We start from the raw sequence: 19,971 nt of genomic DNA, 5'->3' as shown, positions 1-19,971 counted from the left end.
TAAATGGATCATTTATACTGGTGCAAAAACAGCCATGTGCAGATCAATCCTATCAAGTATCAGTGGTTATACATGACACATCCAGCCCCAGGGTCAGGCCATAGGTGAAAGGAGTCTGATGATCTCAACTCTACAGCTGCTTTGTATTGGTCTGAACTCCTCTGGGGAATAGGTGGTCTTAGAGTAGGAGGAGCCAGTCAGAGGTGAAGTGCGTAGATTGAGACAGACAATAAGGCTTGTCAGAATTCAGGCACCTTTCCAGTGTGGAAAATGCAACTGTAGCACCTGCTTGCATTACACCTCGCTCACACGAGCAGCTGCCCATTTCCCCCTCCATGTATGCCTCAAGAACAAGACTCCCACACACCAGTTTATTGGAGCTGTCGATCAGCTCATGTTTATTCCTCTACACTCATTGCTGGCCCAGCCCTGCCTTAGCCTGCACAATAGGGAAAGAGCAATGGTAGGCTCCCTACATGATTCTTCACTGGTCTGAAAAACTCTTCCATTAAAAAAAAAAGTTCCTCTCTTGGCAATAGAAGAGGATGACGGCAGGATGGATGGGCTGCTAACCAGCCTTCCAGAACCATAGCTCCAGCCAAACATTACAGCAGCAAAAGGTGTGAACCTCACCACCCTAATCTGTTTCAGTGCCACATTAACCTCCGACTCCCGTCAGGGCTAAGGCACCTCTGCCCTACAGGGACTAACACCACAACGGGGTGTGTGCGTGTTTCTGTCCCCAAGAACAGGAGCTGGGCTGATGGACACTTTCTTCCATCCACCTTGCTGTGGGTACCCGGGGGGTGAGCCTGGCACAGCAGCAGCGCGGAGTGGGGGTTTTGCACACCTGTGAGCACCATAGCTATGTCAACCCAAAACGTAGGCCGTACCTCAGCAGAAGAAAAATCAAGCTTGTGGGTTTGTCGCAGAGCTCCCCTTTCAGGAGTTAGGCCTGGCTCAATTCCCTGCTCTGCTAGAGGAGGAAGAGGATTGGAAGAGAGATCTCCCACCCCAGGAGCTTGCCCAAACCCCTGGGCCATTGGGTATTCTGCTGTGGGTCTCCTCCAATCTCTGGATAATTAAATGTGACTGGTGCTCAGGGACTGGACCTTGACTGTTTCTGAGCTAGAATCATTCTCTCTCTGGCCCAACACAACTTTCATTATTTAGACACCGTGGACCAGCTTCAAGAGGCAAGACTGAGAGAAACCCACATCACAGTATCCCAAGCCCTGCAGGCAAGATGGGCAGCTGAATTCCTCTGGGGCTCAGGCAGGAAACAGGCATACGTTCACCTAGAGGGAAGCGGCAACAGGCACCGTGTTCAGGCTCAGCAAGAGTTCTGTGGATTACAGTGAGCTGAAAACTGGGATGTAGGAACTGGAATACCAGCCTGAGCCCCCCAAGTTGCTTTTCCTGGTGCAGTGAAGCACTCGCAGTGAGAGGCCGCCAAGAGGCTGCTGCGCCTGCTTGTACGTGGGTGACTAAGGTATTACTACAGCCAATCAGACTCATCAGCCCTTACTCAGACAGTCCCACTGAACTCACCTGCGTAAGGGCTGCAGCCCTAGGGACGGGTTCATAGGACCAGGCCTCATGGTATGTGTGATGTCAGAATGACACCTGCTGGGGTCTTGCCAGTGAAGCAGACAGTGCCAGAGGGGTTCAGAGAGGCCACTGAAAGCACTCTGGGAGGGAGAGCTGAGCTGAGCTAGATTTCAGTGCCCCTTTAATAACACCATTACATTTTCGTGATTGGGGGTGGGGGGTTATTTTGTGTGTAAGCCATTGACAGAGAAAACCTGCCGACGGGCATTGCTGTGTTTCTCCACCCCATGCTAGCTTGCTTTCACACCCATTTCAGCCCTGCTCCCCACATTTGCTGTAAGCTCACCCCCATTACCTTCAAGCTGTTTGTACTAGGGTGTGCAAAGCAAGTATCCCCAGGATACTCCTGAGCTACTTGTCAGCTCGCAAGGGTACTGCGCTCCCAGTGCTGGGAGTTCACACAACACACCCACGATACCAGCCCAGTCACCCCAGGCCACACATGCCAAGCAGGATGGTCTTGGGTGCCAAAACAAACCTGTACTCTCAGCAATTGCCCTGGAAGGGCCAGAAATGCAGGGAAAATAATCAAAGGCTGGAGCCATTGAAGTGGTTTTAATACTGAGAGCTATAAACTCCCATTGGAGCTTTGAGCAAAGACCACCTTGTGCCATCCCATTACAGTCACCCATTAGCCTAGGAGCAGGATCATTTATTTTCTTTTGGAGAATATTAAGCTACTCCAGCCCGCATACCATTTGAGGAGCTGAGATTACAAGGGAAATTTTAAGGAGTGGAGAGTAACACACTGTGGCCTGGATTTTGAAAGCTCAGTTCCATTCACAGCACTAAACTAAGGGGCCAGACTTCCTGTACACAGCATGATGAGCCTTCTTGGAAACGTGCCCCTCTCTGCCCAGCCACCATTGTAGGTTCAGGGAGGGATAGCTCAGCGGTTTGGGCACTGGCCTGCTAAACCCAGGGTTGGGAATCTGGGGAAAAAAACTGGGGATTGGTCCTGCTTTGAGCAGGGGGTTGGACTAGCTGACCTCCTGAGGTCCCTTCCACCCCTGAGATTCGCAGGGTTGAAGCCTAGATGGAGATCGCAGCTAAATCACCCTGTGGCCAATGGGGCAGGAGAACAACAGGCCGCCACCACCCCGTTTAAATGCAGATTTACAGTATTTTTTATGAGCTTGACCCCCCGCCCAGAGCGGCCAGCACGCCTTAGGGAGGGAGTAAGGGCCATGTGGCTCCAGGGACAGATGGAGCCACGAGCCTGGCGGGGGCGGCTGGCCGGACACGGCAGGAGTCCAGGGTCCAACGCTTCCCTGTGAACACAGCGGCCCAGCCGGGGGGAACGGGCAGGCCGGGGCGTTACTGCCCCCGGGGGGGGGGCGTGAACAGAGCCTCCAGCGGCTCCCCCGCAGCACTTGCCTCGCCCCCTCCCCCGCCGCGCGCGCACCCAGCCACACGCACGCGCACAGCCACCCCCAGGCGCGCGCGCGCGCACCCAGCGGGCGCTTTGCCCCCCCCCCCCGCGCGCGCGGCCGGGCTCAGATCAGAATCGCCTCGATGCTCATGGGCCGGGGGCTCGGGCCAGCGCGGACCCGCCCCGCGGCCTCGTCTATCTGATCGACTCATCACCTCTGAGCGCCGGGCGGGCCGGCGGCGGCCTCCGAGCTCCGCTCCCCGCACAGCGCCCGCGGGCTTCGCGGGAGTGGTCTTCTCATCTCGGGCCGGGCGGCCGCCCCCGGCCCGATCGAATAAGATCAGCGTGTAGCCGGGCTCCCAGCAGGGCCGCACACGCACCACGCACCCCCCCGTCCCCCCGCCCCCGCGTCCCCCCGCACTCACTCGCCATCCGCTCCCCTGCTGAGGCGCCGCGCGCGCGGCGCCGCCTTTTATACAGCCTGGTCCGCACTGCATCATGGGAGCCCCAGCTTCCTCCATAGAGCTCTCCCGGGACGGGCCGCTGGCGCTCTCGGGCGCCCTCTTCGGCCGGGAGGACTCCTCGCAACCCTCTTCGGTGGCCCGCGGCTTTTCACCTCCCGCTCCTTTTGCCCCAAGCCGGGACCTGGGCAGGGTGAGCTGCCACCGGGAAATCTCCGCGTCTCCAGCGAACAACATGATTTTAACAAAACGCATAAACGAGGATTAGCTGAAAAAACTGTATGTTTGACTGAGGGGACGTTGTCACACACTAGGAGGCTTACACATCCCCTTGGCTCACCCACGCTGCAGAAATCCGTCTGCAGAACCAGCAGGTACATTAAACGCCTCCCAGCATCGGTCCCAAACCCGAGTGGGCAAAGTCCACAGTGCCTAGGGCAGCTCCACAGTGTGAAATCGCCTTGTTTTAGAGACACTGACAGGAAACCTAAGCTGCACAAATACAAATGTGAGGTAGATCAGTGCCCAGATCTGTGTATATGCAGGAAGGCCAGGGAAAGTCACCATCAATTCTCTGGCTCTAAATATTCAGTTTTTTCCTCCTGTATTTTTCTGTGATTTGCATTTTAGTTTGATAAATATATTCAGCCTCCTAGTTTACTTGGTACATAGCTTCCAGAGCTTGTGTGATTTCTGGTTTTGTCTATGCAGAGTAGATCACGCCATATGCAGGCACACACAGGCCCAGTCTAGCCCAATTCCATTACATCAGTCACCCCATCTGTGCAGGCCAGAACAAACTGCTAGAACATGCTAACTCCCTACCATGCTGTAGCAGGACCTGGGAACATGTTAGTTTTGTTAGCAGAGAAGGGATATACTAATTTAGACTCCTGGGGGGCTGTAATACTTGGGTCTAATGGTGGTTGTTGGGTTTAGTGTGTGGGTGCTAGAGGTGGTCAGTCTAGATATCCTGCTGGTCCCTTCCAGCCTTAAACTCTATGGTGTAAGTCTTAAAACTTTGTTGAATGAAATTCCTCCATCTGTTCAACTGCATAGTCAGCCCACTCTCAAATTCTGTCCTGCAGTGCCCTCTGCCATAAGGCTAGTACAAGCTCCATCTAGCCAATAACCAGACTAGAGAGAGCGGATGTGGTTTCCAGGCTCTGCTACAACATGGTCAGTTTAGATTCCATTCTAGGTGAGGACTGGAGTTCTTTTTAGCAAATCCAAACAGTGGATTAAGAAGCTACCACATTCATTCACCAAGGGGCAAAATCAGAGAAGTAGAAAGGGGCTGTATGAGAGGAAGGGTGGCACAGCAGACAGGGTGCTAGCATGCAACATAGAAGACTCAGGTTCAAGTCCCTGCTCTGGCACAGACTTCTTGTGTGACCTTGGGCTAGTGATTTAGTCGCACTGTGCCTCGGGTCCCCCTCTGTACAATGGGAGTCATACTGCCCCCCTTCATGGGGGAGTGAGGATAAACACATTAAAGATTATGCGGTGCCCAGATATTAGGGTCTGGGGGCTGTAGAAGAACCTACTGTGGATGTTATACCATCTTTAGCTTTCACAGTCCCTCAGAACACCAACTTAAATGTCTGATACCCTCCCCCTAACACAGCAGTGGGAAAACTATGGCCTGTCAGGGCTTTGGATCCAGCCCATGGGATTGCCAGTGCAGTGGGGCTTAGGCAGGATCGCTGTGTGCCCTGGCCCTGTGCTGCTCCTGGAAGCAGCTGGCACCACGTTCCTGCGGCCCCAGGGAAGGAGTGCAGAGGGCTCTGCATGCTGTCCTCGCTTGCAGGCACTGCCCCCCTCCCTCCGCAGCTCCCATTGGCTGAGAATGGGGAACCACAGCCAATGGGAGCTTTGGGGGAGGTACCCGCAAGGCATGATACCAACTGCTTCCGGGAGCAGCATGGGGCCAAGGCAGGCAGGGAGCCTGCCTTAGCCCCACTGCACGCTGCTGCCACCCCAGAGCTGCTCCAGGTAAGCGGCGCCGGAGTCCGCAATCCACACCCCAACCCCCTGCCCTGAGCCCCCTCCCGCACCCCTCCTGCCCACCAACCTGGAGCCCCCTCCCGCACTCCACACCCCCTCCTGCACTCCAACCCCCTGCCAAGCCCCCTCCTGCACCCTGCACCCCTACCCCTTGCCCTGAGCCCCTTCCTACACACCACACTCCCTCCCGCACCCCAACCCTCTGCCTCAGCCCCAGCCTGACATTCAGGGCCCTACATTCATGGGAGCTACATTGAGTCCCCATCATCACACACTTAGAGAATGTTTCACAGGGAAGTGTTGTCCCATTAACTCATGTGTACATTCATTGAACAGCTGCTTTTTAAGGTGACAGGTCACTGGGCTTAAAAGAAGGTGATACAACATAGAATGCAGGTGGCATTTTTAGCTAAGTAGTTCTAGAACTCCACTGCTCTGGAAATGAAAACCTAAACAGATAGAAAACAGTTTGCAACACCAAATCCCTGAGCTGCCCTCCCAGCTCTTGACAGCACATGGTTAACCAGACCCATTCACATCCCTGCCAACACTAGTGAAACAGGCGCACAAATAAGGTAGCACATAAAAAACTCCATATTCCACTGAGACCTTATCAAAAGCCAGCCAAGTCAATGGAAAGACTCCCATTGACTCCAGTGGGTGCTAGCCCCTAGAAAGGCAAAGTGAGGCTGGGAAGGGAATACCTCAGCCTTTGCCAAATGACAATGGACAAAGTCAGTAGGGAAAGACATTTTATTGGCAAGTTTTTTATTCAGGATTTTATAAACAATGGAGAATTTTAAAAAACTAAGCTACAAAAAACTAGTTGAGTGATCCCTTCACTGCAACTACTGTAGGGGATTGATTCCTACATTTCAATCTGGGTGTGTAGAAGCTGGAGAGAGCAGCTCAAGAGAGGTGAAAAACAAATTGAGAAATCAGGCCCATTAGAGATGGAAATAAAATACAGAACAACATCAGTAGAGGCGGCATTTGTCTTTAACAATCTATGCACTTTCCAAATATACAAGTTGTGATGTTAAAATGTGGCTTAGACATTATCTTTACTATTAAGTTTAGTTACATAGTTTTCCCACCCCCTCCCCACCTCCTCCCTCCTTAGTATAAACATCAAGGCTTGTGTTGGCTTCTAAATCATTTTCATCCATGACATCATTCAAGGACAAGGATGATTTGTACAGTATGTCAGGGTGATGAGCACCACTCTTCTAGCCACCTCTATCTTGTGCTACGTTTACACCAACGACACACTGCTATCACTGAACAGTGATTTGCTGCCCATTGCAATCCAGATCTACTTTCTGCTTGAAAACCTTCTTATGTGAATATAGAAGGTAGTCTTCAGAACCATGTTAGATGGGTTTCACTTTGTTACCTATTGAGAAATTTCAGTTTGGGATATCATCTCCCTAGTCTTAGGCCCCAAAATATGTAGCTCTAACACAAGAGTGTCATTATGGTCAACGTATCTCCCTCCCCTGCTGTTCTTACTACAATTATTGGGACTTAAAGAAATTAACTCTAAAAACAGCTTAAATGCAAACCATTCCCATCTATGTTCTGCCCAACTCAAATCTGTACCTATTTTGGTAGGCCCAAGCAATTAACTGTGAAACAAAACACAAGGTTTTCCTTACACTGACTGTATAATGTTATAGGAAAGACTATTTGATTTGTGTACATCCCTACATTAAGTGATCTTTGCTGATTACTTTATAAAGGGATAGGAAGATAAAAACATCTTCTCACTTTACTGAAAGCACAGAGAACTTGGAGCCGTTGTGAAGACCAGAGGGTCTCTCTCTTGGTTTGGAAGAGGCTTGGTAATGGGGGCATTTCCTCTTGGCATCGCCAAACTGGGCTCTGTCCATTCCTTTAAAGAGATTAAATATTGACCTCTCTCTCCGCCTCAGGTAAGTCCTCGTTTTCAGCAGCTTCTCCCAAACAGATTTGTGCACCGAAGCCTTGAGATTCATTTGATGAACAGAACATAAAAAGCCATCACAATGCAGGATATAGCCACTGCTGCATGAAGTCTGGTGCCAATCACTGCAGCTGAAAGACAAAATGAAGATAAGTGGCATCTCCAGCACACTGCTCAGAATGACCCTCCCTAAGGCTCGTAACACCGAAGCGTTGTAGGTAAGTGTCAGACCCATTTTACTGATGGTTGTGATGGAAAGGTTCAGCAGCTGCCTTCCCCCAAGGAGGAAGTTACAGGGAATCAGGAGCAGACCCAGGTGTCTCGCTCCGGTGCCCAGCGGGTTTCCCGGAGCAAGTGGCCTTGCGCCCTCTGTGAGGGGAGCTTTGCAACGCTGAGGGCCCCTCGCAGTCCCCCTTACCTTTGTAGAACACGCCCCAGACCCCGCGCTTCTCCGACAGCAGCCAGGCCTTGAGCCGCGGCACCTTCCGGAAGTAGGCGCAGGTGCAGACGAAGAGCAGGCCGAAGACCAGCACCCCGTCCAGCGAGTAGGCTGCGAGGTGAGGCGAGGGTCAGCGGCTGCAGCAGGCCTTGCCCCCGGTCATCCCCCGGCCACCCCGAGTCACTCCCCCCCAGCATCACTCCCCCCGCCCGCTCCCCCGCATCACTCCCCCCCCCCGGCCACGTCACTCCCTCCGAGTCACTCCCCCCCCGGCCAGCCCCCGAGTCACCCCCCCCCCGCGTCACTCCCCCCCCCCCCGGCCAGCCCGCCGAGTCACTCCCCCCCCCCGGCCGCGTCACTCCCCCGCCCGCCCCCCCGAGTCACTCCATCCCCCGGCCAGCCCCCCCGCCCACGGCCAGCCCCCCTCGCGCCGCCGAGTCACTCCCCCCCCCCCGGCCGCGTCACTCCCCCCCCCGGCCAGCCCCCGAGTCACCCCCCCCGCGTCACTCCCCCCCCCGGCCAGCCCGCCGAGTCACTCCCCCCGAGCCCCCCCACCCGCCCACGGCCAGCCCCCCCTCGCGCCGCCGAGTCACTCCCCCCCCCCCGGCCGCGTCACTCCCCCCCCCCCGGCCGCGTCACTCCCCCCGAGTCACTCCCCCCCCCGGCCAGCCCCCGAGTCACCCCCCCCGCGTCACTCCCCCCCCCCGGCCAGCCCCCCCACCGCCAGCCCCCCTCGCGCCGCCGAGTCACTCCCCCCGCGTCACTCCCCCCCCCGGCCAGCCCCCGAGTCACCCCCCCCGCGTCACTCCCCCCCCCCGGCCAGCCCCCCCACCCGCCCACGGCCAGCCCCCCTCGCGCCGCCGAGTCACTCCCCCCCCCCGGCCGAGTCACTCCCCCCGCGTCACTCCTCCCCCCGGCTAGCCCCCCCCCCGCGGCCAGCCCCCCTCGCCCCGCCGAATCACTCCCCCCCCCCAGCCAGCCCCCCCACGGCCGGCCCCTCCCCGCCGCCCCGCGTCACTCCCCCCGCCCGGGAAGCCCGGCCAGCGCCGCCCGGCCCGAGGGACCCCCCCGCGGAACCCAGGCGTCCCAGCTCGGAGAGGACACACCGGGCTACGCCCGCCTCTCACCGTTGGTCATGACGGCGCCGGGGGGGGGGGAGGGGCGGCCGCGTTGCGTCCCGGGCGGCTCCCGTCACCGCATCGCACAGACAGGGGCGGCCCCGTCCTTTCTGCGCATGCGCCACCACCGGCCAGCCCGCTGCCAACGCGACAGCGGGACCGCCAGGCAGAACCAGCCGAGCGCTGAAAGCGCTGGCCAGGCGCAGCCAGTCGAAGGCCGAGCGGGCAGGCGACGCCAATCAAACGACTTAGCGCGCTTAGGCCTCCTCAATCGAGTACCGATAGGCGACTCCAATTATTTTTTTAATTTACTGATTATTGGTACCAGGCCTAGACCCAAGCTGGGATCAGGGCCGCACTGTGTCGGCGTGGCACGCACGCAGTGAGAGATAGTCCCTGTCCCAAAGAGCTCGCGGTCTGCACTGCCACAGCTCCAGGATTGTCCTGGAGTCTCAAGGAATCAAAGCTGAATTTTTAATGGCAGGTCATGTCACGGAGTGAAACCAACCAGATGTAAGCAGTGTCAGGATGAGCTCCACCCTGACATCTGGTGGTGAGGTGTGGCAAGTTGTGGAAAAGAACTTCAGGGGCCGATCTCATTTGCATAGGCACACCCACCACGCCTAGAATGAGACCATAGCTGCCCAAATGGTCACTTTGGCTGCTGTGGGATCCCCAGTGTCTCTGTTATTGGGGCAGGAAGAATAAATTGCTATTACCCTGATTATGGGAACTGTGCTTGGAACTGTACGTGGCCTTTTGTTATGATGGAGGGATTCACCATCAACTAAGTAGCACTCGCTAGGCAAGGGTCATGGGTTCCAAAACTGTGTGAATGGAGAGGGGCTGGGGACAAGTATTAATACTTGGTGGCATGGGCCCCTTGGTGAGGGCCTTACATGCTGATTGCACTTCCTCCTCTCTCCACTGTGGAATATCAGAGCTAATTTTGATTTCATTAGAAGTCTAGTTATAGGCTGCTGAGCTCACTTTGGGCTGACAGTGCACCAGCACTGGGGCTCCCCTACTATAAGCTGAATTCACCTAAGAGCTGAAATCACTGAGTGTTGTGTTAAGTAGTGGGGGAGCCTGAAGATATATTGTGGAGCAATTTGCGGGACGGCTGGTGAAGCAGTTCGATGCGGAGCAGTGTGTGGATGGCAGGAGCTGCTTGTGGGCCGTGGAGCTGAGTGAAGGAGTTCGTGGGGCGGCTGGCGGAGCGGAGCGCAGCTGAGCGAAGGAGTTCGTGGGGCGGCTGGCGGAGCGGAGCGCCGCTATGGAGCTATGGGGCGGTCAGCTTCAGATCACGTAAGGTGCCTCTTACCCCCGTCCCATTTCCACCCAGATTGGGAGGTAAAGCTCCGCCGATAAACTTTCGAACTCTGGGGCTGCCCTGACCAGGGACAGAGACTTTTGGGGCATTGGACTTTTGGGACTTTGGGTGATTTGGGGTTGCTGGACTCAAGAACCAAAGGGAAAAGGGCATGCCCCAATTTGCCTGGGGTGGGGTTGTTTTTGCTCATGGGTTGTGTTATGAATCCTGTTGGTGGTGTTTCCCCAACATAATGCCACATTGTTTCTCTCTGTTATTAAAAGACTTTTGCTACACTCAGACTATGTGCTTGCGAGAGGGGAAGTATTGCCTCTTGGAGGCGCCCAGCGGGGGTGGTATATATTGGTCCCAGGTCACTGGGTGGGGGCTCGAGCCGGTTTGCATTGTGTTATTGGAATGGAACCCCTAGATATTGAACCCGGCCCTTGTTGCTGCCAACTCTGACGGGCAGAAGGGTTACACAGAATTGGCAACCCTAGGCACAGAGTGGGAGGGTAAACTGAGGCACAGCGAGGGGAAGGGACTGGCCATAAGTCACCCAGCAGTAGGGTGACCAGGTGTCTGGTTTTTGACTGGAACACCCGGTCGAAAAGGACCCTGGTGGCTCTCGTCAGCACCGCCGACTGGGCCATTAAAAGTGTGGTTGGTGGTGCGGTGGCACTAAGGCAGGCTGGTCCCAACCTGTCCTGGCTCCACACTGTGCCCCGGAAGCGGCCAGCAGGTCCGGCTCCTAGGTGGGGGGCCCACGGGGCTCTGTGCACTGCCCCTGCCCCAAGCACCGGCTCTGCACTCCCATTGGCCAATTCCCGGCCAATGGGAGCTGGGGGGATGGTGCCTGCAGGCGAGAGCAGCACGTGGCACCTCCTGCCCCCCCACCTAGGACCTGGACTTGCTGGCTGCTTCCGGGGTGCATGCAGCATAGTGCCAGGACAGGCTGGCAGCCTGCCTTCGCTCCCCCTCCCCCTCGCTGTGCTGCTGACTGGCAGCCACCCAAGCTAAGCCCACCCCCAACCCCATGGCCTAGCCCTGACCCCCCTAACCTGGAGCACCCTCCTGCACCCCAAACCCCTCATCCCCAGCCCCACCCCAAAGCCTGCACCCCCAGTTAGAGCCATCATCCCCTCCAGCACCCAAAACCCCTGCCCCAGCACAGTGAAAGTGAGTGAGGGTGGGGGAGAGCAAGCTACTGAGGGAGGGGGAATTTAGTGAGTTGGAGGTGGGGCCTCAGTGAAGGGGTGGAGCTAGGGTGTTTGGTTTTGTGCGACTAGAAGGTTGGCAACCCCACCCAGCAGGCAAGAACTGGAGAAAGAACAGAGGTGTCTTGACTTCCAGCCCAGTACCCCATCTACTAGACACCTCTAAATTATGCCATAGTAGATACACAGAGACATCCCTCTTTCCATTACTAGCTCTGAGCTGCGGCTTTGCTGCTCAAGTTTATGGTTTTATGGTAAGTATAAGTGAGGGTAGGTGAGTGTGTGTGTTGTGCAGGGAGCTTTGTGTTGTTTTGTGCGAGTGGTGAATGAGGGGTGTTTGCTGCAGCAAGGGGCTATGTGTCGGAGCAGCTAGAGAGGCAGTTCTTGATTTAGTCGTATGTGGAACACAGGATCTGATCCAAGAGGTGAATATAGCTGAACCGCTTAGTAATAGCAACTGTAATGTAATTATATTTAACATCATTGTAGGGGGGAAATACCAAGGAAACCTGCTACAGTAGTATTTAACTTGAAAAAGGGGAAGTATTCAAAATTGAGTAGGCCAGTGAAATGGAAATTAAAAGGAGCAGTGTCATAGGGTCCTTGGTGGGCTGGGAGGCCGAGGGGTTAACATCCACTCAGTCATGGGGAAGTGGTAGGGGAACCCTGGCCCACCAACTCCACCAAGTTCTGACCCAGGGCCCTAGGAGGGTCAGCAGCGTTTGACTTCCAGGGCGACCCTCTGAGTTAACCTCTGTGACACTCTGTGCCCCAAAGCAACACCCTGACACCCCCATATTCACCACTGTCATATACATATATGTTTTGTACAAAGTATGCCTTGGGAGGTATCATTCTAAAAGTCTTCATCTATTAAACATTAATATCTCGTTAGTTGTATGCGCTATCATTGTATGTGAGGTTATGAAGTTTTGCTAGGTGCTATGTGTTTCTATGTACCCGCAGGGCCAGTTAGACAGCTAGAACTGCAGAGTCTCAATGCGTGGATGAGACGATGGTGTAGGGAGGAGGGGTTTAGATTTATTAGGAACTGGGGAAACTTTTGGGAAAGGGGGAGCCTGTACAGGAAGGATGGGCTCCACCTAAACCAAACTGGAACCAGATTGCTGGCACTTAACATTAAAAAGGTCTTAGAGCAGTTTTTAAACTAAGGGCTGGGGGAAGCCGACAGGTGCAAAGGAGCATGTGGTTCAGACAGAGACATCCCTTTGGGGAGGATCTATTAATGGAGATTCTCTATGTCCTAGTGAGGACGAGAGGATGAAAAATGATAAAATACAGGCAGGGTCTGATCATAAACAGTCAAATAAAGAAGAGTCCCATTCAGTTACATCGTGTAATGACAGACAGCTAAAAGGACACAAGTTTTGAAGTGCTTATATACCAATGTTAGAAGTCTAAATAATAAAATGGGTGAACTAGAGTGCCTCGTATTACATGAGGCTATTGATATAATAGGCATCACAGAAACTTGGTGGAATGAGGATAATCAATGGGACACAGTAATACCAGGGTACAAAATATATCGGAAGGACAGAACAGGTCATGCCGGTGGGGGAGTGACATTGTATGTGAAAGAAAGCGTAGAATCAAATGAAGTAAAAATCATAAATGAATCAAACTGTACCATAGAATCTCTATGGATAGAAATTCTATGCTCTAATAATAAGAATATAGCGGTAGGGATATATTACCGACCACCTGACCAGGATGGTGATAGTGACTGTGAAATGCTCAGGGAGATTAGAGAGGCTATTAAAATAAAAAAAAACAATAATAATAATAACGGGGAGATTTCAATTATCCCCATATTGACTGGGTACCTGTCTCCTCAGGATGGGATGCAGAGAGAAAGTTTCTTGACACCAAAAAGAAAAGGAGCACTTGTGGCACCTTAGAGACTAACCAATTTATTTGAGCATGAGCTTTCGTGAGCTACAGCTCACTTCATCGGATGCATACTGTGGAAACTGCAGCAGACATTATATACACACAGAGATCATGAAACAATACCTCCTCCCACCCCACTGTCCTGCTGGTAATAGCTTATCTAAAGTGATCATCAAGTTGGGCCATTTCCAGCACAAATCCAGGTTTTCTCACCCTCCGCCCCCCCCCCACAAACTCACTCTCCTGCTGGTAATAGCCCATCCAAAGTGACAATTCTCTTCACAATGTGTATGATAATCAAGGTGGGCCATTTCCTGCACAAATCCAGGTTCTCTCACCCCCCTCCAAAAACCACACACACAAACTCACTCTCCTGCTGGTAATAGCTCATCCAAAGTGACCACTCTCCCTACAATGTGCATGATAATCAAGGTGGCCCATTTCCAGCACAAATCCAGGCTTTCTCACCCCCCCCCACCCCCGGAAACACACACACACACAAACTCACTCTCCTGCTGGCAATAGCTCATCCAAACTGAGCACTCTCCAAGTTTAAATCCAAGTTTAACCAGAACGTCGGGGGGAGGGGGGGTGGGAATAGGAAAAAACAAGGGGAAATAGGCTACCTTGCATAATGACATAGCCACTCCCAGTCTCTATTTAAGCCTAAATTAATAGTATCCAATTTGCAAATGAATTCCAATTCAGCAGTTTCTCGCTGGAGTCTGGATTTGAAGTTTTTTTGTTGTAAGATAGCGACCTTCATGTCTGTGATTGCGTGACCAGAGAGATTGAAGTGTTCTCCGACTGGTTTATGAATGTTACAATTCTTGACATCTGATTTGTGTCCATTTATTCTTTTACGTAGAGACTGTCCAGTTTGACCAATGTACATGGCAGAGGGGCATTGCTGGCACATGATGGCATATATCACATTGGTGGACGTGCAGGTGAACGAGCCTCTGATAGTGTGGCTGATGTTATTAGGCCCTGTGATGGTGTCCCCTGAATATGACGGTTTCTCGGAGCAGCTAGTCCTGGAACCCACCAGAGGAGAGGCAATTCTTGATTTAGTCCTAAGTGGAGCACAGGATCTGGTCCAAGAGGTGAATATAGCTGGACTGCTTGGTAATAGTGGCCGTCATATACTTAAATTTAATATCCCTGTGGCAGGAAAAACACCACAATGGCCCAGCACTGTAGCATTTAATTTCAGAAAGGGGAACTACACAAAAATGAGGAGGTTAGTTAAACACAAATTAAAGGGTGTAGTGCCAAAAGGGAAATCTCTGCAAGCTGCATGGAAACTTTTTAAAGACACCGTAATAGAGGCTTAATTTAGAGGTATACCCCAAATTAAAAAAACATAGTAAGAGAACCAAAAAAGAGCCATCGTGGCTAAACAACAAAGTAAAAGAAGCAGTGAGAAGCAAAAAGGCATCCTTTAAAAAGTGGAAGTTAAATCCTAGTAAGGAAAATAGAAAGGAGCATAAACACTGGCCAATGATGTGTAAAAATTCAATTAGGAAGGCCAAAAAAGAATTTGAGGAACAGTTAGCCAAAGAATCAAAAAGAAATAGCAAATTTTTTTTTAAGTACATCAGAAGCAGGAAGCCTGCCAAACAACCCATGGGGCCACTGGACGATCAAGGTGCTAAAGGAGCACTCAAGGACGATAAGGCCATGGCGGAGAAACTAAATGAATAAAGACTGGGAGTGGATGTGTCATTATACAAAGTAAAACTATTCCCGCCCCGTTCCTCACACGTTCTTGTCAACTGCTGGAAATGGCCCACTTTGATTATCACTACAAAAGGTGTTTCCCCCGCCCGGTAATAGCTCACCTTACCTGATCACTCTCGTGACAGTGTGTATGGTAACACCCATTGTTTCATGTTCTCTGTGTATATAAAATCTCCCCACTGTATTTTCTACCGCATGCATCCGATGATGTGAGGTGTAGCTCACGAAAGCTTATGCTCAGATAAATGTGTTAGTCTATAAGGTGCCACAAGTGCTCCTTTTTTTTTTGCGTCAGACATATAAATGAACATAATTTGTTGAGGAAGAATCAACATGGTTTTAGTAAAGGGAAATCATGCCTGACCAATCTACTTAAATCAATGTACATTAAGTTGTCATGGGATAAGAGGGAAGATCCTTTCATGGATTGAGGACGGGTTAAAAGACAGGGAACAAAGGGTAGGAATAAATGGTAAATTTTCAGAACGGAAAGGGGTAACTAGTGGTGTTCCCCAAGGTTCAGTCCTAGGACCAATCCTATTCAACTTATTCATAAATGATCTGGAGAAAGGGGTAAACAGTGAGGTGGCAAAGTTTGCAGATGATACTAAACTGCTCAGGATAGTTAAGACCAAAGCAGACGGTGAAGAACTTCAAAAAGATCTCACAAAAATAAGTGATTGGGCAACAAAATGGCAAATGACATTTAATGTGGATAAATGTAAAGTAATGCACATTGGAAAAAATAACCCCAACTATGCACACAATGTGATGGGGCTAATTTAGCTACAACTAATCAGGAAAGAGATCTTGGAGTCATCGTGGATAGTTCTCTGAAGACGTCCACGCAGTGTGCAGCGGCAGTCAAAAAAGCAGACATGATGTTAGGAATAATTTAAAAAGGGATAGAGACTAAGACAGAGAATATCTTATTGCCTGTATATAAATCCATGGTATGCCCACATCTTGAATACTGCATACTGATGTGGTCTCCTCATCTCAAAAAAGATATACTGGCATGAGAAAAAGTTCAGAGAAGAGCAACTAAAATGATTAGGGGTTTGGAACGGGTCCCATGTGAGGATAGATTAAAGAGGCTAGGACTTTTCAGCTTGGAAAAGAGGAGACTGGGGGGCAGGTGGATATGATAGAGGTATATAAAATCATGAGTGGTGTGGAGAAAGTGAATAAGGAAAAGTTATTTACTTGTTCCCATAAGAACTAGGGGCCACCAAATGAAATTAATGGGCAGCGGGTTTAAAACAAATAAAAGGAAGTTCTTCTTCACACAGTGCACAGTCAACCTGTGGAACTCCTTGCCTGAGGAGGTTGTGAAGGCTAGGACTATAACAGGGTTTAAAAGAGAACTAGATAAATTCATGGAGGTTAAGTCCATTTATGGCTATTAGTCAGGATGGGTAAGGAATGATGCCGCTAGCCTCTGTTTGTCAGAGGGTGGAGCTGGATGGTAGGAGAGAGATCACTAAATCTTTACCTGTTAGGTTCACTCCCTCTGGGGCACCTGGCATTGGCCACTGTCAGCAGACAGGATGCGTGGCTGGATGGACCTTTGGTCTGACCCAGTATGGCCATTCTTATGTACTTGATTTCTTTGACACTAAACTGGGAGGAGAGGTAGATACGCTGGATGGTAGGGATAGGATGCAGAGGGACCTAGACAAATTAGAGGATTGGGCCAAAAGAAATCTGATGAGGTTCAACAAGGACAAGTGCAGAGTCCTGCACTTAGGACAAAAGAATCCCATGCACCGCTACAGACTTGGGACCGAATGGCTCGGCAGCAGTTCTGCAAAAAATGACCTAGGAGTTACAGTGGATGATAAGCTGGATATGAGTCAACAGTGTGCCCTTGTTGCCAAAAAGGTCAATGGCATCTTGGGCTGTATAAGTAGGGACATGGACAGCAGATCAAGTGACATGATCGTTCCCCTCTATTTGACATTGGTGAGGCCTCATCTGGAGTACTGTGTCCAGTTTTGGGCCCCACACTACAAGAAGAATGTGAAAAAATTGGAGAGAGTCCAGCGGAGGGCAACAAAAATGATTAGGGGACTGGAACACATGACTTATGAGGGGAGGCTGAGGGAACGGGGATTGTTTAGTCTGCAGAAGAGACGAATGAGGGGGGATTTGATAGCTGCTTTCAACTACCTGAAAGGGGGTTCCAAAGAGGATGGATCTAGACTGTTCTCAATGGTAGCAGATGACAGAACGAGGAGCAATGGTCTCAAGTTGCAGTGGGGGAGGTTTAGGTTGGATATTAGGAAAAACTTTTTCACTAGGAGGGTGGTGAAACACTGGAATGCGTTACCTAGGGAGGTGGTGGAATCTCCTTCCCTTGAAGTTTTTAAGGTCAGGCTTGACAAAGCCCTGGCTGGGATGATTTAGTTGGGGATTGGTCCTGCTTTGAGCAGGGGGTTGGACTAGATGACCTCCTGAGGTCCTTTCCAACCCTGATATTCTATGAGGGGATCAACAAGCATGTGGACCAAGGGGATCCAGTGGATGTAGTGTACTTAGATTTTCAGAAAGCCTTTGACAAGGTCCCTCACCAAAGGCTCTTATGCAAAGTAAGCTGCCACGGGATAAGAGGGAAGGTGCTCTCATGGATTGGTAACTGGTTAAAAGATAGGAAACAAAGGGTAGGTATAAATAGTCAGTTTTCAGAATGGAGAGAGGTAAATAGTGATGTCCCCAGGCTCTGTTCTGTGACCAATCCTATTCAACATATTCATAAATGATCTGGAAAAAGAGGTAAAACAATGAGAAGGCAAAATTTGCAGATGATACAAAATTACTAAAGATAGTTAAGACCCAGGCAGACTGCGAAGAGCTACAAAAGGATCTCTCAAAATTGGGTGACTGGGCAATAAAATGCAGATGCAATTTAATGTTGATAAATGCAAAGTAATGCACATTGGAAGGCATAAGCCCAACTATACATATAAAATAATGGGGTCTAAATTAGCTGTTACCACTCAAGAAAGAGATCTTGGAGTCATTGTGGATAGTTCTCTGCAAATATCCACTCATTATGCAGCGGCAGTCAAAAAAGTGAACAGAATGCTGGGAATAATTAAGAAAGGGATAGGATTAAGAAATAGGACAGAAAGTATCATGTCGCCTCTATATAAATCCATGGTACACCCTCAGCTTGAATACTGTGTGCAGATGTGGTCGCCCCATCTCAAAAAAGATATACTGGAATTGGAAAAGGTTAGAAAAGGGCAACAAAAATGATTAGGGGTATGGAATGGCTTCCGTATGAGGAGAGATTAATAAGACTGGGACTTGTCAGCCTGGAAAAGAGATGGCTAAGGGGAGATATGATTGAGGTCTATAAAATCATGACTGGTGTAGAGAAGATAGATAAGGAAGTGTTGTTTACTACTTCTCGTAACACAAGAACTAGGGATCACCAGATGAAATTAATAGGCAGCAGGTTTAAAACAAATAAAAGGAAGTATTTCTTCACACAACACACAGTCAACATGTGGAACTCCCTGCCAGTGCAAGACGGTATAATTCTGCATTTATACTCCAGTAGGAGTGCAAGGCTGGGGAGCTGGGAAATTGGCTGGTGCTTCCATAGTTGATCCTTAAGTGGCTTAGGTAAAGCACTCAGGTAACTCAATTGGGTGTCTGGCGCCACCTGCTGTCGTGTTGGGTGATAACAGGGCCTGGAAAGGCTGGCTAGTATCATCAACAGAGCAGCATGAGAGGTCAACCCAACTGAATGGTTTGGGGCACAGCAGTTCCAACAGCTCCCAGACTGCACTCTGGGAATGATAACCTGTCACACCCTCCCTGGGTCGGTTCCTAACACTGCATCCCTCTGCTCCTGGTCCCAGATAAGAAAAAGGAAACCAAGCCATCAGTCCCAACTGTTATGCAGACAAAACTACACAGGATCATTTCAGGGGACAAGACAAGATGTCACATTTATTATAACACAATTTGATTTATGACCAATAATTAATATTTAATACCTATGTATACACACACAGCAAATGTTCTGCAGCTGCTATATAGTTACCAGTCCTGAATGTAGCTTGAGTTCATGGCTTGGGTTTGTAGCTTGTGGTGGCTAACTGTCCAGGAAAGCTGGGCACAAGGAAGAGCTGGGTCTCTGTTGGGCATGCACCGAGGCCCTTCCATGTTGGCAGCAGAATGTTACCCTCCAAAGTCTTCCATCTCATCCATCCTTTTTGTAGGGTTTAGTTTGAATCCATAGTCTATAGGTCTTGCTGTGTCACGCTGCCTCTGTGGTCGGTGTGATTGATCACCCATCAATTGCAGACGTGACTTTCAGCCTAGGACCTGGCTTTGATGTTTCTTCAATTGTACGTTTGTTCTTTTCTTTTTAGGGTAGACTCTTCTTGCTTTGTGAGGACTGTTGTCTGCATCTTCAGCCGCTGGTGTTTACACTTTATTTCGTCAGGACAGTCTGGGGCTGGAGGTTGATTCCATCATCCACACATCTAAACTACACTAATAAGATTACATCAGGGTTTTGTAAAAATGAAGGTTGCAGCAAGCTTTTACAAAATGGAGTGAACATTTTAAAATGGAGTTTGGGACAAGTTAAAATGGAGTTGGAGTTACAATATGGACAAGTGTAAGGAACGACAAACAGTGAGCAGAAGTTACAGTGTTGAAGCCGTGCAAGTTTCAGCGATTTAAGCAGCAATTGGATTTAAAGTGAAACTCAATTAGCCAGTTATTGGGGTAACCGGTTTTATGAATGAATGTTGTTTCATTCATAAAACTTTGCTTATGTAGTTATATTAATAAAGTGAGCAATTAAAAACAAT

General features: G+C 50.7%; 1 protein-coding gene across 1 annotated transcript; it reads right to left on the bottom strand.

Moving 5' to 3' along the window:
• Positions 1 to 6,190: 6,190 nt before the first annotated feature.
• TMEM167B (transmembrane protein 167B) lies at positions 6,191 to 9,118 on the bottom strand. The gene is made up of 3 exons (XM_084611167.1): positions 8,963 to 9,118; positions 7,815 to 7,946; positions 6,191 to 7,527 (listed from the first exon to the last, which is right to left on the bottom strand). Exons 1-3 carry the CDS (start codon positions 8,970 to 8,972, stop codon positions 7,445 to 7,447), a joined length of 225 nt encoding a protein of 74 aa, XP_084467293.1. The 5' UTR covers positions 8,973 to 9,118; the 3' UTR covers positions 6,191 to 7,444.
• Positions 9,119 to 19,971: the final 10,853 nt, after the last annotated feature.

Source organism: Lepidochelys olivacea (genome assembly GCF_965140295.1).
Source record: "Lepidochelys olivacea isolate rLepOli2 genome assembly, chromosome: 21".
In the NCBI taxonomy this organism is placed as follows: domain Eukaryota; kingdom Metazoa; phylum Chordata; order Testudines; family Cheloniidae; genus Lepidochelys; species Lepidochelys olivacea.
Note: the sequence above shows the minus strand (reverse complement) of the source record. Positions and strands in the feature narration are given on the sequence as shown.

Bases quoted from the DNA above. Each gene is read 5' to 3' on its own strand.
- TMEM167B (XM_084611167.1), bottom strand. The intron at 7,528-7,814 runs GTAAGGGGGACT...TTTGTCTTTCAG, and splicing joins CTGGGGCGTGTTCTACAAAG to CTGCAGTGATTGGCACCAGA.